The sequence below is a fragment of the Leopardus geoffroyi genome, chromosome C2 (genome assembly GCF_018350155.1).
Source record: "Leopardus geoffroyi isolate Oge1 chromosome C2, O.geoffroyi_Oge1_pat1.0, whole genome shotgun sequence".
In the NCBI taxonomy this organism is placed as follows: Eukaryota; Metazoa; Chordata; class Mammalia; order Carnivora; family Felidae; genus Leopardus; species Leopardus geoffroyi.
In genome coordinates this window covers 67,731,215-67,749,556 of record NC_059333.1, presented here as the reverse complement: position 1 = coordinate 67,749,556, position 18,342 = coordinate 67,731,215, and the positions used below count along the sequence as shown (strand labels likewise).

Genomic DNA, 18,342 nt, shown 5'->3' with positions numbered 1-18,342 from the left:
TACCATTTTAGCCATTCCTTCTTAGTCTCATTTGTGAGCTTTTTCTTTTTGCCTATCTTGTAATACTGGCATTCCTCGGGGCTCTAACGTAGCCCTCTTTTACTTTAGTTTTACTATCTCTTAGTTATTTAATCTATTTTTATAGCTTAATTGCTCTTCATACACTACTAGCTCCAGATCTTTATCTACAGCCCAAACATTTCTTCTGAGCTTTAAACCTGTATTTCCAGATAGCTCTTTGATAACCCCAATTATATTTTCAAAGACATCTAAAATGTAATGTATGCCAAACTAAATTCATTAGTGTAATGATCCCACTATCTACCTAATTGCTCAAGTCAGAACCCTAATATTCATTGATTTATCTTCTCCATCACTTCACATTTCTAATCATATCAAGTTTTGTCAATTTTACCAGGGCTGAGACTAGTCTGAGCTGAGTGAGACACTCACCTTGAGCACAAAATTTTAAATAATGCCAAGAATTCAGTAATCAAGACAAATAATATCCTTACTTCACCCTTAACCCATTCTTTCTCCACATTATGGTCAGAGACACCACTGAGAAATAAAAATCTAACAATCATTCCTCTGTTCAGAATCTTTTTGTAGCTCCCTAATGTTTTGATAAAGTTCTAATTCCTTAAGACTTAAACGGCCGTTCGTTATCTGGTTTTTGTCACTTTTTTCTCTTTATCTTTCTCATTTATACCTGGGGCAATCTGGAATTCCTCTAAGGCCTTCAGATATGTCACAATTATCTCTCATTTCCTTGTCTTACAGATATCATGTCTTCTTTGATTAACTCCTGCTAATCTTTTAGGCCTCATCTTAGATACCATTTGTTTAGGCAAACATTTTCTGAGCTTCAGAGTTTTAGTCAGACATCCCTCCTTCATGTTCCCACAACTTTCTCTGTACCTCCCCCACTGTGACACTGATCATACTGTATTATAAATTCCTGTTTACTATGTATGTTTCCCTTTTCCTGCTGGACTATATAAGTTTTTTGAAAGCATAAACTCTGTGGCTCTCTAATTAATCAATGTAACCCCAATTGCTACACAGGATTTGACACATAAAAGGTTCATTAAATAAATGTTTGTTGAATCAATGAATGAAAAGAATAGATGAATAAATTTATAGTGAAAAGCCAGAGAATTATTTATTCGTACCCAGAAAACTGAAGCAGCTAATAATGACAACTAACACTTGTTTAACATTTCATAGTTTATAAAACATTTAACTTATAGTATCTCTTTTTATCTTTATAATTATTCTGATGTGTTAATATTATTATTATGCCATGATCCAGAGAAGAAGACATAGCACTAAGTGGAAAACCAGGATGATATTTGGGAAAATGTTTGGTTTCAAAGGGAGAAGGAAGCAGGGAATGTATTATCACAGCTCTCCTGGAATAACACAGAAGTTTCCTTGAAATTGGAATTAGAATCTGAGTATTACTATTAACCACCCCCTGGTAGAAAATAACCAGGACTGAACATTGACTCTTTGGGTTCTTTCTTCCTCTATTGAGTTCTTTATGTGTTGCGCTGGATATCTTCCAGGGGGGTGTCACCCAAAGGCTCAGAGTGAGAACAGGTTTCCAGGTCAGTGATTAGGAACAATCACGTCCAAGTTTCCCCTTACACTGCATAAACTAAGCGACACACACATCCTCTTTCCTCTTCCATTATTGGGTTGTCAGTGGTAAGGAGAATGCCACTTGATCTAACTTGCATCAGTTTCCACCTACTCATCCAACTCCCCTCATTCCCTTTGATCAAGAGAAAACTCCTTGGGAGCATTGAAGAGCAGGACAGAAATAGCAAAACCTAGAAGCTACTTTAAAAGAATTAAAAATATCTTCCAATAACCAGATAAATAACTATCAGATGAAATAAGCTAGATTGAGAGAAAGGATTAATTATCTTCCTCGCTTCCTTACATATTGCAGTATAGAACGGTGGATCTCAGCCTTGACTACTCTTTAGAATCACCTAGATATTAAAAAAACTATAGATACCTAGCCTCCATCCTGCAGAGATATTGACTTAATTGCTCCAATATAAGGCACAGGGATTAGTCTTTTTAAAATCTCCCCAGAAAACTTATTAGTTATATAACCTTGGGCATGTTTCTCCCTTTCCTTCCTTCTTTCCTTTGTGTCTTCTTTCTTTCTTTCTTTCTTTCTTTTCTTTCTTCTTTTTTCTTTACTTCTTTTTCTTTTCTTTCTTTCTTTCTTTCTTTCTTTCTTTCTTTCTTTCTTTCTTTCTCTTTCTTCCTTCCTTCCTTTCTTTCTTTCTTCCTTGGTTTCTGACTTCATTCTGTTAATTTATCTCCAATGTCTAGAGAAAATCCCTACAATAACACTTACCTAATAGGGTTAGTGTGAGGACTGAATAAAATAGTGCTTAGATGATGCTTCTCATGTAGCAGGCATCAGTGATTATTAATTTCCTCTGTCCCAGTGTACTTACCAAGAGCTATCACCATTAGTAATCCTGGAACTCCAAAAGCCAATGCATAGCAGTCTTCCCCAAAACACTGCACATCTCCTAGGCCAGAAGAAAGTAACCTTGAATCTTGAATCTTTGGTGTTCTATTCTGCAAGCTCAAGTTTGTGAGGTCATAGACATAGCCATCCTCTTTCTTCCCATCACCTCATCCATAATCTTTCTTTTGGGCCAGACAAATCAAGATTAAAAGAAATTCTCAGATTTTTAAGCTCTTGTAAAAGTAGAGGATGAAGAGCAGGAAGCCTTGAAAAGATTTTTGACTGGTCAGAGAAAACCTTACACAGGGCCCCTTAGAAAATATCCTAACCTCTAAGCATGGGTGTGATAAATGTAGAAATCAAGCTCCCTGCATTGATGGAGAGGTAGAAGACTGAGAAATACCTAGTCCGTTCCTCTGCCTGAAAAACAAAAAAACAAAAAATAAGTGTGATGTGCCTCCTAGCTCATCTACCCTACGTTCAGACTAAGCTGGAGGTACATGCACAGAAACAGATTCAGATATTGCCTCCGTGATATCTGAAAAACATATTAGATGTTTTAACACATAGCCCATACAAACATTTACCCATCTTTCAAACCTAGTACAAGCATCTTTAACACTCTTATACCCCTCCTGGGAAAAAATGATCATCCTATAATACTGTGCCACTTGTGTCCTATATATGTCCTAATATTAATTTCTTTCCATTAAATGTCTGTTTCATTCAGTAGGCTGAGAGTTCCTTTAGCACAGAAATCATATCTTGCTCATTTTTGTGTTCCCTACTACCTAGCATAGTCCCTGACACATATTACAGACTCAACACATTTTTATAGACTGAATTAATTAAGTGAATGATTGAGTTAAATAGATTTTATGGAATGTGTGGTATAGGAATAGTACTAGAACATAGGACAGTGGGTTAAATTGTTGATCAAGCAGGGTAGTTCACCTAGTACTTATGGGAATTCTGCCAGAGAGTATAAAAGGAAGTCCATGGGCTTAGAAGTGGTTGGTGGAAACTTGGAAGTAGGTTTGTCTTATTATTGAAATATCTTTGTAGAGCAGTTACTGAATGAAACAACTTTAAAATATAGGGTTTTTGTTTGTTTGTTTGTTTTTGTTGTTGTTGTTGTTTTTATTCATTATGCTTCATTCTGGTACCACAGATCTTTTCCTGACACGGTAGCACAATCTGTCCTTCCCTATTTTGTGTTTACAGTGTTTGCTTCTTCTTCTGGCCCCCTGTTAAATCTATTCCACTCACCTATTTGTACAGTTCATTGTGCCTAGAATCCCAAAGGTTGCCAAAGGTCGGTATTTCTCCAAAGTCAGCAAGCAATTATGATCTATGGTACCCCGGACAGATAGGGAATATAAAATAATAACTCAAGTGGTCCGAAGGGGAGGAGATACACAAGAAGCAGGACACAGAGAAAGAACAGAGAGACAAAAACCAGAAACATGAGAAATTGCTATAGATGAGGGAATAATACATGAAGACAGACAAAAAAGAAAAGTGAGAACAAAAGAGAGAAAGCCAAAAGTGTTGCCTATTTAAAAATAGACTACTTTCCCTGCCTAATTATCAAGCTTCCTCATTTAGGCCCATTTGCAGCTTATTCATACCCGTTCCCCGCCCTCCCCCCGCCCCCCCCCATTAATAGTGGAAAGTAGGAAAAGAGGAAATGATCATTCAGACAAGTTCATCTATAGAATCTCATTCTATTTTATTCTGAACGATCATTTCCCCCTTTCATAGGATTTCAGCCAGATGTGCTTAAATCATCTCTACACTGCTTATTATCTCCCATTCTCGAAGTACCTACCAAGGTTCTTCTCAAATACTTCAAGTGAAAGTAAACTCACTGCTTCAAACTCTTTTGGAATTTTTCCTTCCATCAAGCAAAAAACTTCCTATAGCTTTCACCCACTAGTTCTGGTTTAATTACTATCAATATTTATAGACAGTTACAATATTCTCTTTAATTCTTATCTTATGTAGGCTGAATATCTCCAATTCTTTCAACCTTTCTTCATAAGATGTGTCTTAGTCCATTCACCACCCTGGTTGCTTTCCTTTGAACATGTTTCAGTGTTTCTATTAATGACCAGTACCCAACACCTAATAGAACTCCTGACCTGTGGATTATTTCAATCTTGGCAAATAGCTACCTGCTACATACATTTTTAATGCCTGCTCTACGTTCTTGAAAACACAGAAATAACAGGTCTCTTACATGTTTTTCTTCAAACTGGTCTCCACCAAAAGCTGCCACGCAGGGCTTGATACCTCCTGTCCCCAAAGCTATTAGACTCAGGCCAAACAATGATAAGACTCTGAAATGGAGAGGTAAGGATATAACCATATTGATATGAAGCACAACTGCAGAAATTGGATGTACAAGAGCAAAGATTCCTTTCACATTTCTTCACATTTCTGCAGGCACTTTCCATCTGCCTTCATTCCTCGGAGAGACCCAGAGACACTTAAAGTATTTATGACCTTTGAGCCTCTGCCAGAAAGTATGCATTGCAGGGGGGCATTTGTCCCTGAGAGCTCCATTTACCCTTTGTGTGCAATAGATAGAAGCAGGTACTGAAGGAATTCCACAGTTAAAGCACTGTTTTCAATCTTGTCTTAATTTAAGGAATATACCAACAGAAGGGCCTTATCAACACCTATCCCATATACGCTTCCTAACCACAAAACAAAATGTTAAAATTCTCTATGATTAATAGGAGAAGTGTCACTTTTTGTTGGGACACTGAGAAGGAGGTATCTAATATTTATTAAATTTTAAAATTCTTAATTCATTAGATAAATACATGTATAGGCAGATTATAAACATGAATACATGTGATCTACTTCTTGAATAACTGTAACCCTCCTCTTTACTGACTGAATCAACTGACATCAGTATGTATCAAATGCCTCTGGCCTAATAAACATCAATAGCTTAAATAAAGAGGGATAGAGCAATTGGAATATATGGAACTTAAATGAAAATAATCCAAGCTTTGGATAGGATTTCTGCAATACACACTATAAAGAAATATTATGCACATTTTTAGTCCTAGCAAAGTACAGATGTATGGGTGGGTGAATAGGTGGGGAAATATGAGGGGCATCAAGTTTTAATAATTGTCTCTAAGAGGGGTGCCTGGGTGGCTCAGTCAGTTAAGTGTCCAACTTCAGCTCAGGTCATGATCTCACAGTCCGTGAATTTGAGCCCGCGACAGGCTCTGTGCTGACAGCTCAGAGCCTGGAGCCATATTCAGATTCTGTGTCTCCCTCTCTCTGCCCCTCCCCTGCTCATGCTCTGTCTCTCTCTGTCTCAAAAATAAACAAAAACATTAAAAATTAAAAAAATAATTGTCTTTAAGAATATGATGAGTTTTTATGAAAAGGAAACTAGCTAGGCATTCTACAAGTCTCCAAATGTTTAATAAAAACAAATGAGGACAGCTAAAGTAGGCAAGAGTTCAACTGATCACAAAATAATTTTTTTTTCTCAACCACTTTGGTAATAAAACAATAGGTTGGAAAATAAAGGGACATCTCTGGTAAGAAAATAGAAAATAACCTGTAATGAATGTGTGAGACATTGACCTGTCTAATGAAAGAAAAGTTGTTCAGTTTATTCCATGATTTTACTCACGTGTGTACCATTTGTCCCCCCAGTATTGGTAAGGCACCCAAGGACTTGACCACGTGGCCAAGCACATACACCAAGGAGAGATAGATGATTGTCCTGTTGAGAGAGTTAAATCAGTCAGTCTACAAACAGAATCGAGAGAGTTGAGTAATACAGAGTCAGAATTCATACTGTTCTCAGTGCCAGAATAAATGGAATGGAAGGAGGAAGGGGAGGAGGAGGAAAGAATTACCTGAGAAATGTACATAGATATAGGAGTGGTAAATGAAGTAAACAGACCAGAAAAAAGAGAGAGCAACTCTTTACCCGGTAGTGTTAGAGGTAATGGACATTCCCTTCAAGCTTTTTTCTCATATATGACCTGTCCTTTTCCCCACTCACTCTACACTGGTTGGATCCACTGGTTGGATTTGCATCCACTGGTTGGATTTGCAGCAAATGATGTTTTAAACTATGAGAACCAGGACAATAGGTTACTTTGACCAGAGGTGTTGTTATCAAGGAATATCTTTGGCACTAGAAATCAATAGGAATCAAGAAAAAAACCTCAGGTAAATAGGAAAAAAGAATGAGTAACATAAAGAACTTTCTCTAAACCCAGCCAATGGGATGGATAGAAAGGCTCTCAGGTTCAGCCTGATTACTCGAACACTTGGGTTTATTGTAATCCCTACCACAGTTACCTCATGTTCAAGTTATCAAGGGTAAGAAAGGAGTCAGGGACTATGAAGAGACTGCCCAGTGATAAAGGTCATGCAGTTGGTAGGGACTTCTTGTGTTGTTTTTCCAAGAAATCTGAATGGCAAATAGGAAGTGGAACAGTGAAGAATTCCAGGAAGAACATATGTAGAGATTTACACACTAAAATATAGCACATTACTACCTTTATGATATATTCCTTATGTGCATTACCATGCCAGCATTCTCTTTAAATATAAGTAGAATGTTAGTACTAGAAAGAACCTTGGAGATTATATAGTTTACACCTGTGATTTTAAAGTGTTATATGCTAATGTGGAATATAAAGAATGAAATGAAAGTATCAGACAGAGGCTGGATATGCCATCAATCTCAGGTTGTGGATTTCTTATTCTAAATGCCTACTCTCTTTCGGTTGGCTCTCCAGGGAAGGGACCTTAGAGGGTTTAAAATGGCAAGTAGGGTATAAGAAGTTGGGTGACTAATCCAGGGCATTAATTGCGTATGGCAATTAATATCAAAGGAAGGGGACAGGCTTTCCCAAAAGGCATGTAGCATTTTCTAGAGAAGAGTTTTCTTTGTTGGAATAAAAAGAATAAATAGAAGGGGAATGAAAAAGGACTGAAAAAAAGGCCAGTTATCATGAACCCAAAAGAGATGATCTCTGCTAGATCATCAGAGAGAAAAAAACAAAAGAAGTGTAAGCTGGAATAATAGAGTCTGAGTAGGGAGATCAGAGCAATATCAGATTGTTGGACTAAATGGATAAAGGAAGTATAAGTGGTTTAGAAAGAAAATAAGCAACATTTTAGGTGAAAGGCTCAGGAAATTAGTCTAGGATATGAAGAATATAAGAGGAAGCTAATGGTAGGAAACTTTAACAGAAAGAGAAAGAAGTCAAGATAGACTTGGACATTCTGCATTTGAAAGGGGGTCATTGAAATCCTAACCACAGGAAACAAAAGTTTTCTGGATAGACTTGACCAATCTTTCATTTGCACATGAGGAAGGTGAAATCCTGAGAGGTCAAAGAACCTTCCTAGAGTGACATTCTAATTAATTAGTATTAGGGTTAGGTATAGAACTTCTACTTTCTAACTTGCAGCCCAGTGTTCCTTCAGTTTTAATATAGACAAGTTAATGTGGAAAAGGAAAGGAAAGAGGGAGAGGTTGAAGTTTTATTTCACGACCAGAGCCATTTTTAATGAGAGTTTAGGAACTGAGAAGGAGTATGTGCAGTGATGGCAGAGAAAGAAACCTAGCATGAAGAGGGGCAGCTCTGATGAGACAAAAAATATAGGAGAGGGAAAAAACATGCTATATACCTATTCAGAGAAAGAGAAAGGAGATGGTAGTAAACACACTCATTAAGAGAGTGGATGTAAGTCCAAACCAATAGGCATGGGGACACAGAGCATAAAAACCACACTAGAGACTATGACTAAAAATGTTTGGCTCTCTTAAAAGCAATTTGACATTAAAAAAAAAGCATTCTAGCATGTAGTTAGCCCTCTCAGTAGATGTTTATAGAAATCATGAAAAGCCATATCCATGCTTCAATTTTAAAGGAAGTCATTTTAAAAATAAATAAAAGTACTAGGGCATTTATGGGAGTCTTTTATTCTATAACTGAATAAAGGTCATGACTTATACTTTTTATTCTGCATATAGTACCAATCTCCTATCTGGATGGACTTGGTAACCAATATTACATAAGTAGCAAACATAATCCACCATCTTTCTCTCAAGTCAAGAAACTGCTAAGTAAACACTTTAGAACAATGAATATATATAAGCCAAGTGAGATATAAACCAATGTTTACTAGAGAGGATTCCTTGGAATACTAGGTCCACAAAATATCCTGAAAAAATATTCCATGGTGAAATAAGTTTGGGAATTACTACATACCATAACACAGCATAACATAATCACTACATAACATAACAATTTCTTGGAAATTGTACAGTGTGTATTAGCATGTTAAAGGCTATAAGAAGTCATGCAGTAAAGAAATCTTTTTAACTTTGTTCAGCCTAGCATTTTCCAAACTTATTTGACCATGAGAGCTTTATCTTCCTATATTACACTCATTGTATCCTATCAACCAATTTCAACAAAATGTTCTTCGAGAAATACTAATTAAGACAAATCCATAGATGACAAAGCCATAGAAAATAAGTTGGGAATGGATAGCCAAGATCCATTCATTTCTAGCCTATGAGGATAATGTTGTAGGGGAAACTATAACATCCCATAAATGTCTCTTGGTGCTATTTTCAGAGACTTAAAAGGCGCAGAACTGAATAGACCATCAGTGTAATTCATGAAAATATTATATTCTTAAGAAACAAACCACAGAAAGAGTTTAGAGAAAAGAAACAGTAAAACAGCTAAAAAGGGGGACTCATAAGAATATACTAAAGGAGTTGGGATGATTCGCTCTGGAGAAGAGATGGAGAGTATATGAAGTAACTACACTGAGGTCTCTAAAATTATAAATTTTCTGGTGGGTAGCAATCTTTATCATCCCTGAAATTATAACAAGAATTGGTCTTAAACTATAGAATGGGAGATTAAAATTAGATTTAAGGAAAATAAAAATAAAACAATTCCTGATTGAAAAGGATGCAAAAAAAATGGAAGAAAACTGATAATGAAGAGAGATAGTCTTTCTGTGTTGTCAATCTTAAAGAGATACATATTTGTCATGGATGACACAAGTATATTTTTGCTTGGAAGCAAGCAGCAAGAAGTGGAAAAATCTCTGCACAATTAATCTGCAATGTGGGGATGTGACCGCCCATCTTCCTTACTTGAATTTTCCCAGCCATGAGTCAGCAATGGCTGCTCCCAGGATGGGAGTGAAATAACAGAGGCTGCTGAAGGCATGGTATATAGATGTGGAGGTGTCTTCATTCCAGTGCAGGAAATACAGGAAATACAGGGTCAGCACAGCTGAGGTGAAAAGGGATAAAGAAAACAAGACAGATACATTAAAATGATTTATGGAGAAGTATATTTCAGCTCTGGTCTTTGAAGGTGATCTTGACCTTCAACACTACTATCAGTGAAGTGACTGAGGAGTGACCGTCAGGCAGTAGAAGCAGGGACCATGGACATTGTGGGAGTGAATGAGGCTATGCTTAGTGTACAAATGTGGTATTTCTCCCTTAAGTCCATGTACATACATAGCATTTAAGCCAATCCCAAAGATGCTTCCAATGTCACGGCCTTCTCCTTCTCAACAATAGACCTGAGAAACAGGTCTGTTCATAGACCTGAGAAACATGTATGAAAATAGAAGGAAGTTTTCACACTTATATTCTTACAGACTGTTTTCTGGTATCTGTAAGGCCTTTCTGTTCTTGGCTTGTCACTAGGTGAAATCCCATGCAGTATTCATTGGCAATGTTTGCCAGAGGAAAAGATCAATATGGATAAAGGTAGAAAGTGTGGATAAGGGAAATAAGTACACAAAGAAGACCACGTGTTTCCCAACATGGGCTGAGGGTGAGTGGAGAAGAGAAAGAATTTGGGACACAAAATTACCTTTCATGCCATAATAGGAAAAGCGCTCACAGAATTCATTCACCACAATGAAGGCAATGCTCAGTGGATAGTTGGAGCCACAAATTTTCTATGAAACAAAAAGGCAGTGGTTCAAGCATGAGCTTTTCCCCTCTATTTAATCACTAGATTGCTCTATGACAGACAAATTCATTTACTTGAAATCACCATGATAGGTAACGTGAAGCAAAGGCCCCTACTCTTCATGAAACAGCTATTATCACACTAAAAAGTACTTGCATTGCTGACTTAGGAGTAATAGAAGCTATTTTGAATATTACTTTGTTCCTCATTCATTTAACATGGAACTGCTCAGACATTCCTTGACCCTACATACCAGGACCTCCCATCTACCTACAAGCAACTGAAAAGCCTAGGGCTCTGAGTAGGAGAATAATCATACTTATTTCTAACAGCAGAACAAAGAATTAGCCTATAGAGCATTTGACATCCAAGCAGTTACATTTAAATGGGTACTTTTCTTAAAGTTTATTTATTTATTTTGAGAGAGAGAGCACGAGTCGGGGAGGAGCAGAGAGGAGAGAGAGAGAATCCTAAGCAGACTCCGTGCTGCCAGTGGTATTTCTCCCAACATGGGGCTTGAACTCATGAAACTGAGATCATGACCTGAGCTGAAACCAAGAATTGAATGCTTAACCAACTGAACCATCCAGGTGCCCCCAAAGCAGTTACTTTTAGAGGTCAATAACCTCCTTAGTTCTACTGTTTGAACTAACCTCTCTTGTTCCCACCTTCCCTGTTCATGATACCGGGAGGATCCTGGCAATATGATGGCTTACCATTCAGAGCCTGGTGGAACCAGGCTCAGAGTCCAGCTAGATTCCTAAAGGTAAGCTGATTGATCACCTTGAACTTAGAGAGTTCTTAAATCTTATAACATTAAATGTCCACTCTTCCTATGAAAGTCATTCTATAACATTTTCTTGTTAATCCTATTGGACATTAAAAGGACTATATGCTGTATCAGTCAGTATATAAGGAATGTCATGTTTAATTTCAAATCCCTACCCATTATGATTGCCCAACTTACATGAGGTGGGGAGGGAGATATCTGTACTTTGGACAGTCAAATCTCATTATGAAATTTATATTGCCTCTTATTTCATAAGAAATAACATGCATCTTTGTAAGCAGCCTTAAATTTTCTGGGACCAGAAGAGATATAACAAATAAATAGATGAAGTAATAAATTAATATTTTCATTTTTTTACCTATATAGATGGATATAAACAACCGTCCTAAATATTAATATATATTAATATATTAACTTGCTAAAAAGCTTCTTACTTTCCCATCTCACAGCTTGAGAATTATACAACCTAGAGTTTAGTTAATACACTTTACTAGCTATGTAATACCGTCACTGGCTGTGTTAACATATTAACTCTAGACATACTACTATACCTGTTTTTATGTTTACTTTCATTATTCCAAAGAAATAGGAATACTACCACCTCTTGGCACATAGTGAGAACTCAGTAAATATTGGCTATTATTACTATATCCTCTCCACTTACAGGATTTTGATATGAAGGTTGAATGAGATAACGAATTTGGAAGTGTTTCACAAGTATATAATGCAAACATTATTACTTCTTTGTTTCTCTGTTCTGTTTCCCACTGTAAACTGGCACACATAATAACAGACACTGCATCTATTCTAAAACTTTCCTTGGTGTCCAGCATAAGACTCTGAATCCAGGGGGAACGAAGGGCTGAGTTTTTATACTGGTAAAGAAAGAACAATTACACACAGTTCTCCAGGCAAGAATGCTTGCCAAGTTTCCCTGGATATTCAAATTGCTTCTTTTTTCACCCCAGAGAAACTCAGAATATACAATGAGATACAGCAAAGTCTTGTATCCCAGCTGAAGAAATCTCACTACCTCTTCCTACTGCTTCTTCTCCTAAGTAAAGAAAACTTCTGGTTAGATTTGTTTTTCAGGTTAATTCTAATTCCAAGTGAGAATAGTTTTTGATACCCTAATACAGCTCAGCCTGACACTCCAGAGGCCAAGAAGAACCAAAAGAGCAAGTCTGTTCCTGTCAGAAGCAGAATTAAATCTGGGGACTCACCGGAGGTGGCTTCTTTGGGAGGCTGAGGGGTTGAGGTGGTACCTCTTCAGTGGAGACAGGTGAAAACAGAGTTTCCTTGGACTCATTTTTCTGGAAGGGATTCATAGCTGGCTCCTTAGTCTCTCTCTCCTCAAGCATTTGGCTTTGGTAGGAAGTTGGGACAGCTGCCAGCCTACTGTGAAAACGGGCACTGGGAGTGGACTAGGTTTAACCCTGTGGGTGTCAGCTTCAGCAGCTGCCTGACCAAAAGCAAAGCATACAGCTATGGGAAAAGAAAGGGTTGGGTCTCAGAGGCTAGTTCAAAATAATGATTAAATAAAAGAGCTTGAGGAAGTAAGAAGAACATATCACAAGATGGGGCAAGACAATGCTGGAGAATTGCAAAAGAGTGCAAAATAGCTAAGAATACCATGCCTCAAGTATAGATTGATTTCAGGATCACAATAGCTGCCATTTATTGAACATCTATTATGGCCAACAATAATATATATGTATTACATATGTATTATATATATAATATCTATCTATCTATCTATCTATCTATCTATCTATCTACCTATATTTTAATTCTTAGTACAATCCCCATTTTATAGGAACTAATGTCCCAAGAGGTTGAGTAATTTGTCCAAAGTCGTGTGGTCAGTAAATGGCAGGTCTGGAATTTTAACTGCCATGAGAGATGGGAGATTCATATCAGTAATGCCTATGGACATTATTCAGGAATGGAGGGCATATGGAAATGGAAATGTAGGAATATAGGGGAATTGAAATGCACTGAAGAGAGAAAGTAATCACAAAATTGAATTTGGAAATATAGAAAAGATGTTGATTTTGGTTTTCAACATAATAAAGTTCAACTAGAACTATCCTATAAACAGTTAAAGAGGTGGAGCTAACGAAAATCAGAGAAAAGGGTTGGTGATGTACATTTGGAAATCACTCTTCTTTGCTAAATTCAGTCCTTGTGTTTTCATCACTTCAGGATGAATCCATCATTTTATGAATAAAGGAAATTCAATCTGAGCAAAAATTATGAACTGGTCACTTTCTAGATATGATTGCAATCACGATTTTCATCAATACTTAGTGATGATGACAGATGTATTTTATACAGTAAGTCAATGGGGAACAAAAATGTATGATGCCCTTCCAGTTGTTAGTGAAAAGAAAACAGAAAACTGAGAGAGCTATAAGAAAAATGAGGATAAAACTAACAAGGAGGTCAGAAAACAGGAGAATTAATTATTTTATTTGAGAATATAAGAGAACCTAGAACTCTATGTCTTGCGGAATTCTTACATTACCTCTATGAGTAATTTATTGACAAATAAAGCCAGAATAAACTCTACCCTTCCCTCTCTAAACTCTACCTCAGACTTTGACCATGTCTTCTCAGCTTCTATTATACTCCGCATCGCCCTTCTTTCCCACCAACCTTTACCCAGCGTTCAGCTTCATTTTGGACTGTGGCATTAATGATTAAGCTGTAGTTGTTCTTTCAAAAAGTATTGCTTTTCCTGACCTAGGTTGGTTATAACTCTGGATGCAAAACAGTCATAAGTTACTAGTCAAGTTAACCTTAAGATGCCTTGAAGATCTGATTATATCAACGGCTCCCCCTGCTCCAGCCATATACCTCTAAGAATAGCATTTAATCTGGCAGAGCACCTAGAGATGTAATGCACCTGTAGATGCAATGCTCTGATTTATTTGTGCTCTTAGGTACTCCAAATACCAAACTTCAGAGTATTGGCATTGGTTTTCTGATACTTTTCTTTTTAATGTTTATTTATTTATTTTCAGAGAGAGTCAGCAGGGGAGGGGCAGAGTGCGAGGGAAAGAAAGAAAGAATCCCAAGCGGGCTCTGCGCTGTCAGCACAGAGCCTGATGTAGGGCTCAAACTCATGAACTGTGAGATCTTGACCTGAACTGAAATCAAGAGTCGGACACTTAACCGACTGAGCCACCCAAGCACCCCTGATTCTCCTTCTCCTCCTCCTCCTCCTCCTTCTTCTTCTCCTTCTTCTTCTTCTTCTTCTTCTTCTTCTTCTTCTTCTTCTTCTTCTTCTTCTTCTTCTTCCTCTTCTTCCCCCTCTTCCCCGTCTTCCCCTTCTTCCTCTTCTTCCCCTTCTCCTCCTCCTCCTCCTCCTCCTCCTTCTTCTTTAGATGAAATTCTTCTTTTGATTATGGCAATACAATGCTAAGATTCATAAAATCAAATAATATCACAGATGGAAGGAATCTTAATCTTGTCCTATGTAAACTAAACTTCCCTGATGGTGAGAGTGATGTTGGGTAATTCATTCATATGTATATTTTTTCATTCATATATATAATGTTTCTATATATATCAGAACAATTCATATGTATATATGTATGCATGTGTACACACACACACACACAGATTTGCAGGCCTTTTTCTTGAAAATTCTTTTTCAATAGATTTGAGTAGGGATTGAAGAACCTCTGTTTTTAATAAGCACCTCTAATAATTCTTATGACAGGAATTTAGGGAACACTGGTTTGAAATCCCTCTCCCAGCCTAGCTTACAGAATATTATGAAAGAACTCAGAAGGGACAGAACAAGGACTAGAACTCTAGCTTCCTGTGGCCTATTCTAGAGCCCTTTCTATCATATATCAAGATGTCTCATTTTTGCTAAGTTGAAATCAGACAGAAGAATAAAAAGAAAAAATAAAAGAGAAAGCAATTCCTGAATAGAAATCAGCACAAACTCTTCAGACACAAAAGAGATAATGGCAGTGGAAGAATCTGAAATATCAGTGATAAGAGTGAAAAATATTTTGGGTCTCAGTGATTATGACAGCAGTGATATTTTACACTCATATTTAGAAAGGAGACTGAAGCTGTAAAATAATAAATACTAATATAGTCAGAGAGAGGAGACAAATATGAAATTACAAGAGAATGTGTTAAACAAGGTGTATGAATATAGAGTCAGTACACAGAAATAAATCGTACTTAAATATCAGCAAAAACAAATGGAAAAGGGAATTTAAAAAGTGATATTAGCCATAATTGCATAAAAATACCTAGGAATAAATCTAATGAAAATGTCCAAGACCTCAATGTTAAACACTATGGAATGCTATTGAAAGAAATTAAAGAAGATCTAAATATGTATTTAGATGTATTTAGATTTATGTATGAAGACACACACAATGCTCATGACTTAGAAAGTTCATGTTATAAAGATGTCAATATTCCAAATCAACCTATTGTTTCAATACAAAATCCCAATAGGTTTTGTGAGTGTAGAACATCATAAGTTCATTTAAAAAATTTATAGAGGGATGCAAAAAGCCAAGAAGAGCAAAGGCAGTCTTGACGAATAGCAGTGCAGGACTTGCGCTACCCAATATAAGACCTGTTATAAAACTATAATAATTATAACACTGTGGAATCAACACCAAGCTAGGTAAGGCAACAATGGAACAAAACAGAGTTCAGAAGACATACACGTGTGCTGAGATATCATTAATGACAAAGATGACACTGTGGTGCAGTGGAGGAAATGGTTTTCAATAAATAAACACAATCTGGATATCCATATGGAAAAAGTTAATTGTAACCCTTATCTTACACCATAGGTAAAAAACAATTCTATATAGATTGTGGATCTGCTTTTTAAAAATAAAGCTTTTAGAGGAAAACGTAAGAGAACATCTCTGTGTTCTCTGTGGCATATGCCAAGATTTCTTAAATAAGACATAAAAATACATTACCATAAAAGAAAAAAAATTGATATGTTGGACAGTATTAAAATTAAGAAGTTTTGTTCACCAAAATATGCATTAAGAGTGAAAATTCAACTCATAGAGTGCAAGAAAATATTCATATTACATATATCTGTCAAAGGATTTGTGCCCAGGCTATATAAATAACTCCAAAAATCACTAACAAAAAGATGCATATCCAGGTTGTTTTGAGTTTCCTATTATTAATAATACTGTCATAATAACCTTTTATGTAAGTCAAATATATCTAAAGGATAAATATCTAGAAGTGAGATTGCTAAAAATGTATGTTTTCATAATTTTTAGAACTGCCTATCCATTTCCTTTGCTCATTTTCTTAGCGAGTTGTTTTACCCCTTCTTGTAAGTTTATAAAATCTATATTTATTGATATTAATGGTCTGCCATTAATATTATAATAATATTATTATGCATTGCAAATATTTTTTCTATTGATCTTGTTTTTTGGACTTTTAAAATTAAGTATAACCTAAAGTGCACAAATCTTAGGTGTAAAACTCCATTTTTTTACATTACACAAATGTAATTTTTTTTACACTACACAACCATCACCCACTTAATATAAAATATGTATATGTATTTCTAGCACCTCAGTGCTAGAATAATACTTGCTCCTTCCCTTCTGTCTCCCAGCCAAACCCTCCTTCCCCAAAGTAATCACTATTCTGACTTATCACCATAGATTTGTTTTGTCAGTTTTGAATTTCACATAGATGGAGTAATACTATTTGTATTCTTTGTGTTTGTGAGACTCGTCTATTTCGTTGTCTGTGACAAGTTTTTTTTCCCTATTGTTCAGTAGAATTCACTGTACAAATATGCCACAGTTCATTTCCTTCTTCTTTTGTTGATGGACATTTGAGTTGTTCCCAGTTTTTAGGTTGTTTATTGTCAAGTTTGTTTAAACTAGGAACTGTGTTTCCAAGAATCATATTCTTTAGATGGGTCTAGGCCAGAAAGACCTGAGTGAGATTTGGAAAGTGGAAGTGAAGCAGTATGTTTTACTCAGAAAAGTCCAAGACTGGGCAGAGTTCGTAAGTCAAACATTTTGAATCACTAAGGCTTTGTCCTTTGCTGATGGATCTGTATGTATGGGGGAGGGTGTCCAAAGTTCAGGCTGTTTTCAAGTCTTTCCAGATTTTGCTTTTCATCAGGCCCTTTTCAGTGTCTTATGCACATGTACATAGCCCTAGGGTTAGTCAGGAGTGTGTGAATAGCTTGGTGCATGCACATAGCCTATTCTCAAATGTCATTGCCCTAATTAGGATTACAACCTCAGGCTAGTAGGGCTAAGCTCTTGGCTCTTCTCCACTGGCCAGTATCTGCGAGGTCACTTCCTCATAAAATGTTGCAGGGCATGAATGTCCCCTACTCCCACAAACTGACTGAGTCCCCTTCATGAGGGCAGGGTGGGTAGGAGAGCTATCAACCTTCTTAGAATATTGTTATGATGTTTTTTTCCATTTTTTTTTTTTTTTTGTCTTTCTCTGATTTATTTCACTTAATACACTCAAGGCCCATCCATGTTGCTACAAATGGCAAGATTTCATTCTTTATTTGTGGCTCAGTAGTAGTCCATTATGTATGGGTACATCTTCTTTAACCATTCATCCATCAATGAACACTTAGGTTGTTTTCATATCTTGGCTATTATAAATAATGATTCAAGGAATTGTTTTTTCCATTCTTGAGTTCTTAATTTTGACCCATCTCTTAACAAATTGGAAAGTATAGGAATTATATGTGAAAGATATAATTTGCAAATTCTGGCATGTCTAAGAACGCTTTCTTACCAAATTATGGATGACATTTAATGCATAAACTATTTATAGGTCACACTCATATCCTTGTGCAGGTGCAGCTTTCCTAACTTTAGTGTTTTAGCATAGTATTATGGAATGGTTCAAACCCACTGATTTTTGTTCCTTTGTAGCCAACTTACTTTTCATACTTGCATGCTTATATCATCATCATTTTCATCAAACCATTCAGAACAGGTAAAGTAACATGACATGTCCTTATGTTAACTAACCTTATT

At 36.5% G+C, this 18,342-nt stretch overlaps 1 protein-coding gene across 3 annotated transcripts in view; it reads right to left on the bottom strand.

The window, feature by feature from the left end:
• The window catches only part of SLC15A2 (solute carrier family 15 member 2), a 34,673-nt gene extending 21,970 nt beyond the window's left edge, over window positions 1-12,703 (bottom strand). For 2 of the 3 annotated variants that reach the window (XM_045502225.1, XM_045502224.1), the window contains exons 1-7: window positions 12,526-12,703; window positions 10,411-10,498; window positions 9,675-9,816; window positions 6,165-6,257; window positions 4,743-4,842; window positions 2,830-2,920; window positions 2,484-2,561 (exon numbers count right to left, since the gene is read on the bottom strand). In XM_045502225.1, coding sequence (XP_045358181.1) covers window positions 2,484-2,561; window positions 2,830-2,920; window positions 4,743-4,842; window positions 6,165-6,257; window positions 9,675-9,816; window positions 10,411-10,498; window positions 12,526-12,663 — 730 coding nt within the window. In that variant the 5' untranslated portion in view covers window positions 12,664-12,703. The remainder of the gene's footprint in view (window positions 1-2,483; window positions 2,562-2,829; window positions 2,921-4,742; window positions 4,843-6,164; window positions 6,258-9,674; window positions 9,817-10,410; window positions 10,499-12,525) is intronic. The other variant, XM_045502223.1, reaches the window with a different exon arrangement.
• Between the last annotated feature and the right edge of the window lie 5,639 nt (window positions 12,704-18,342).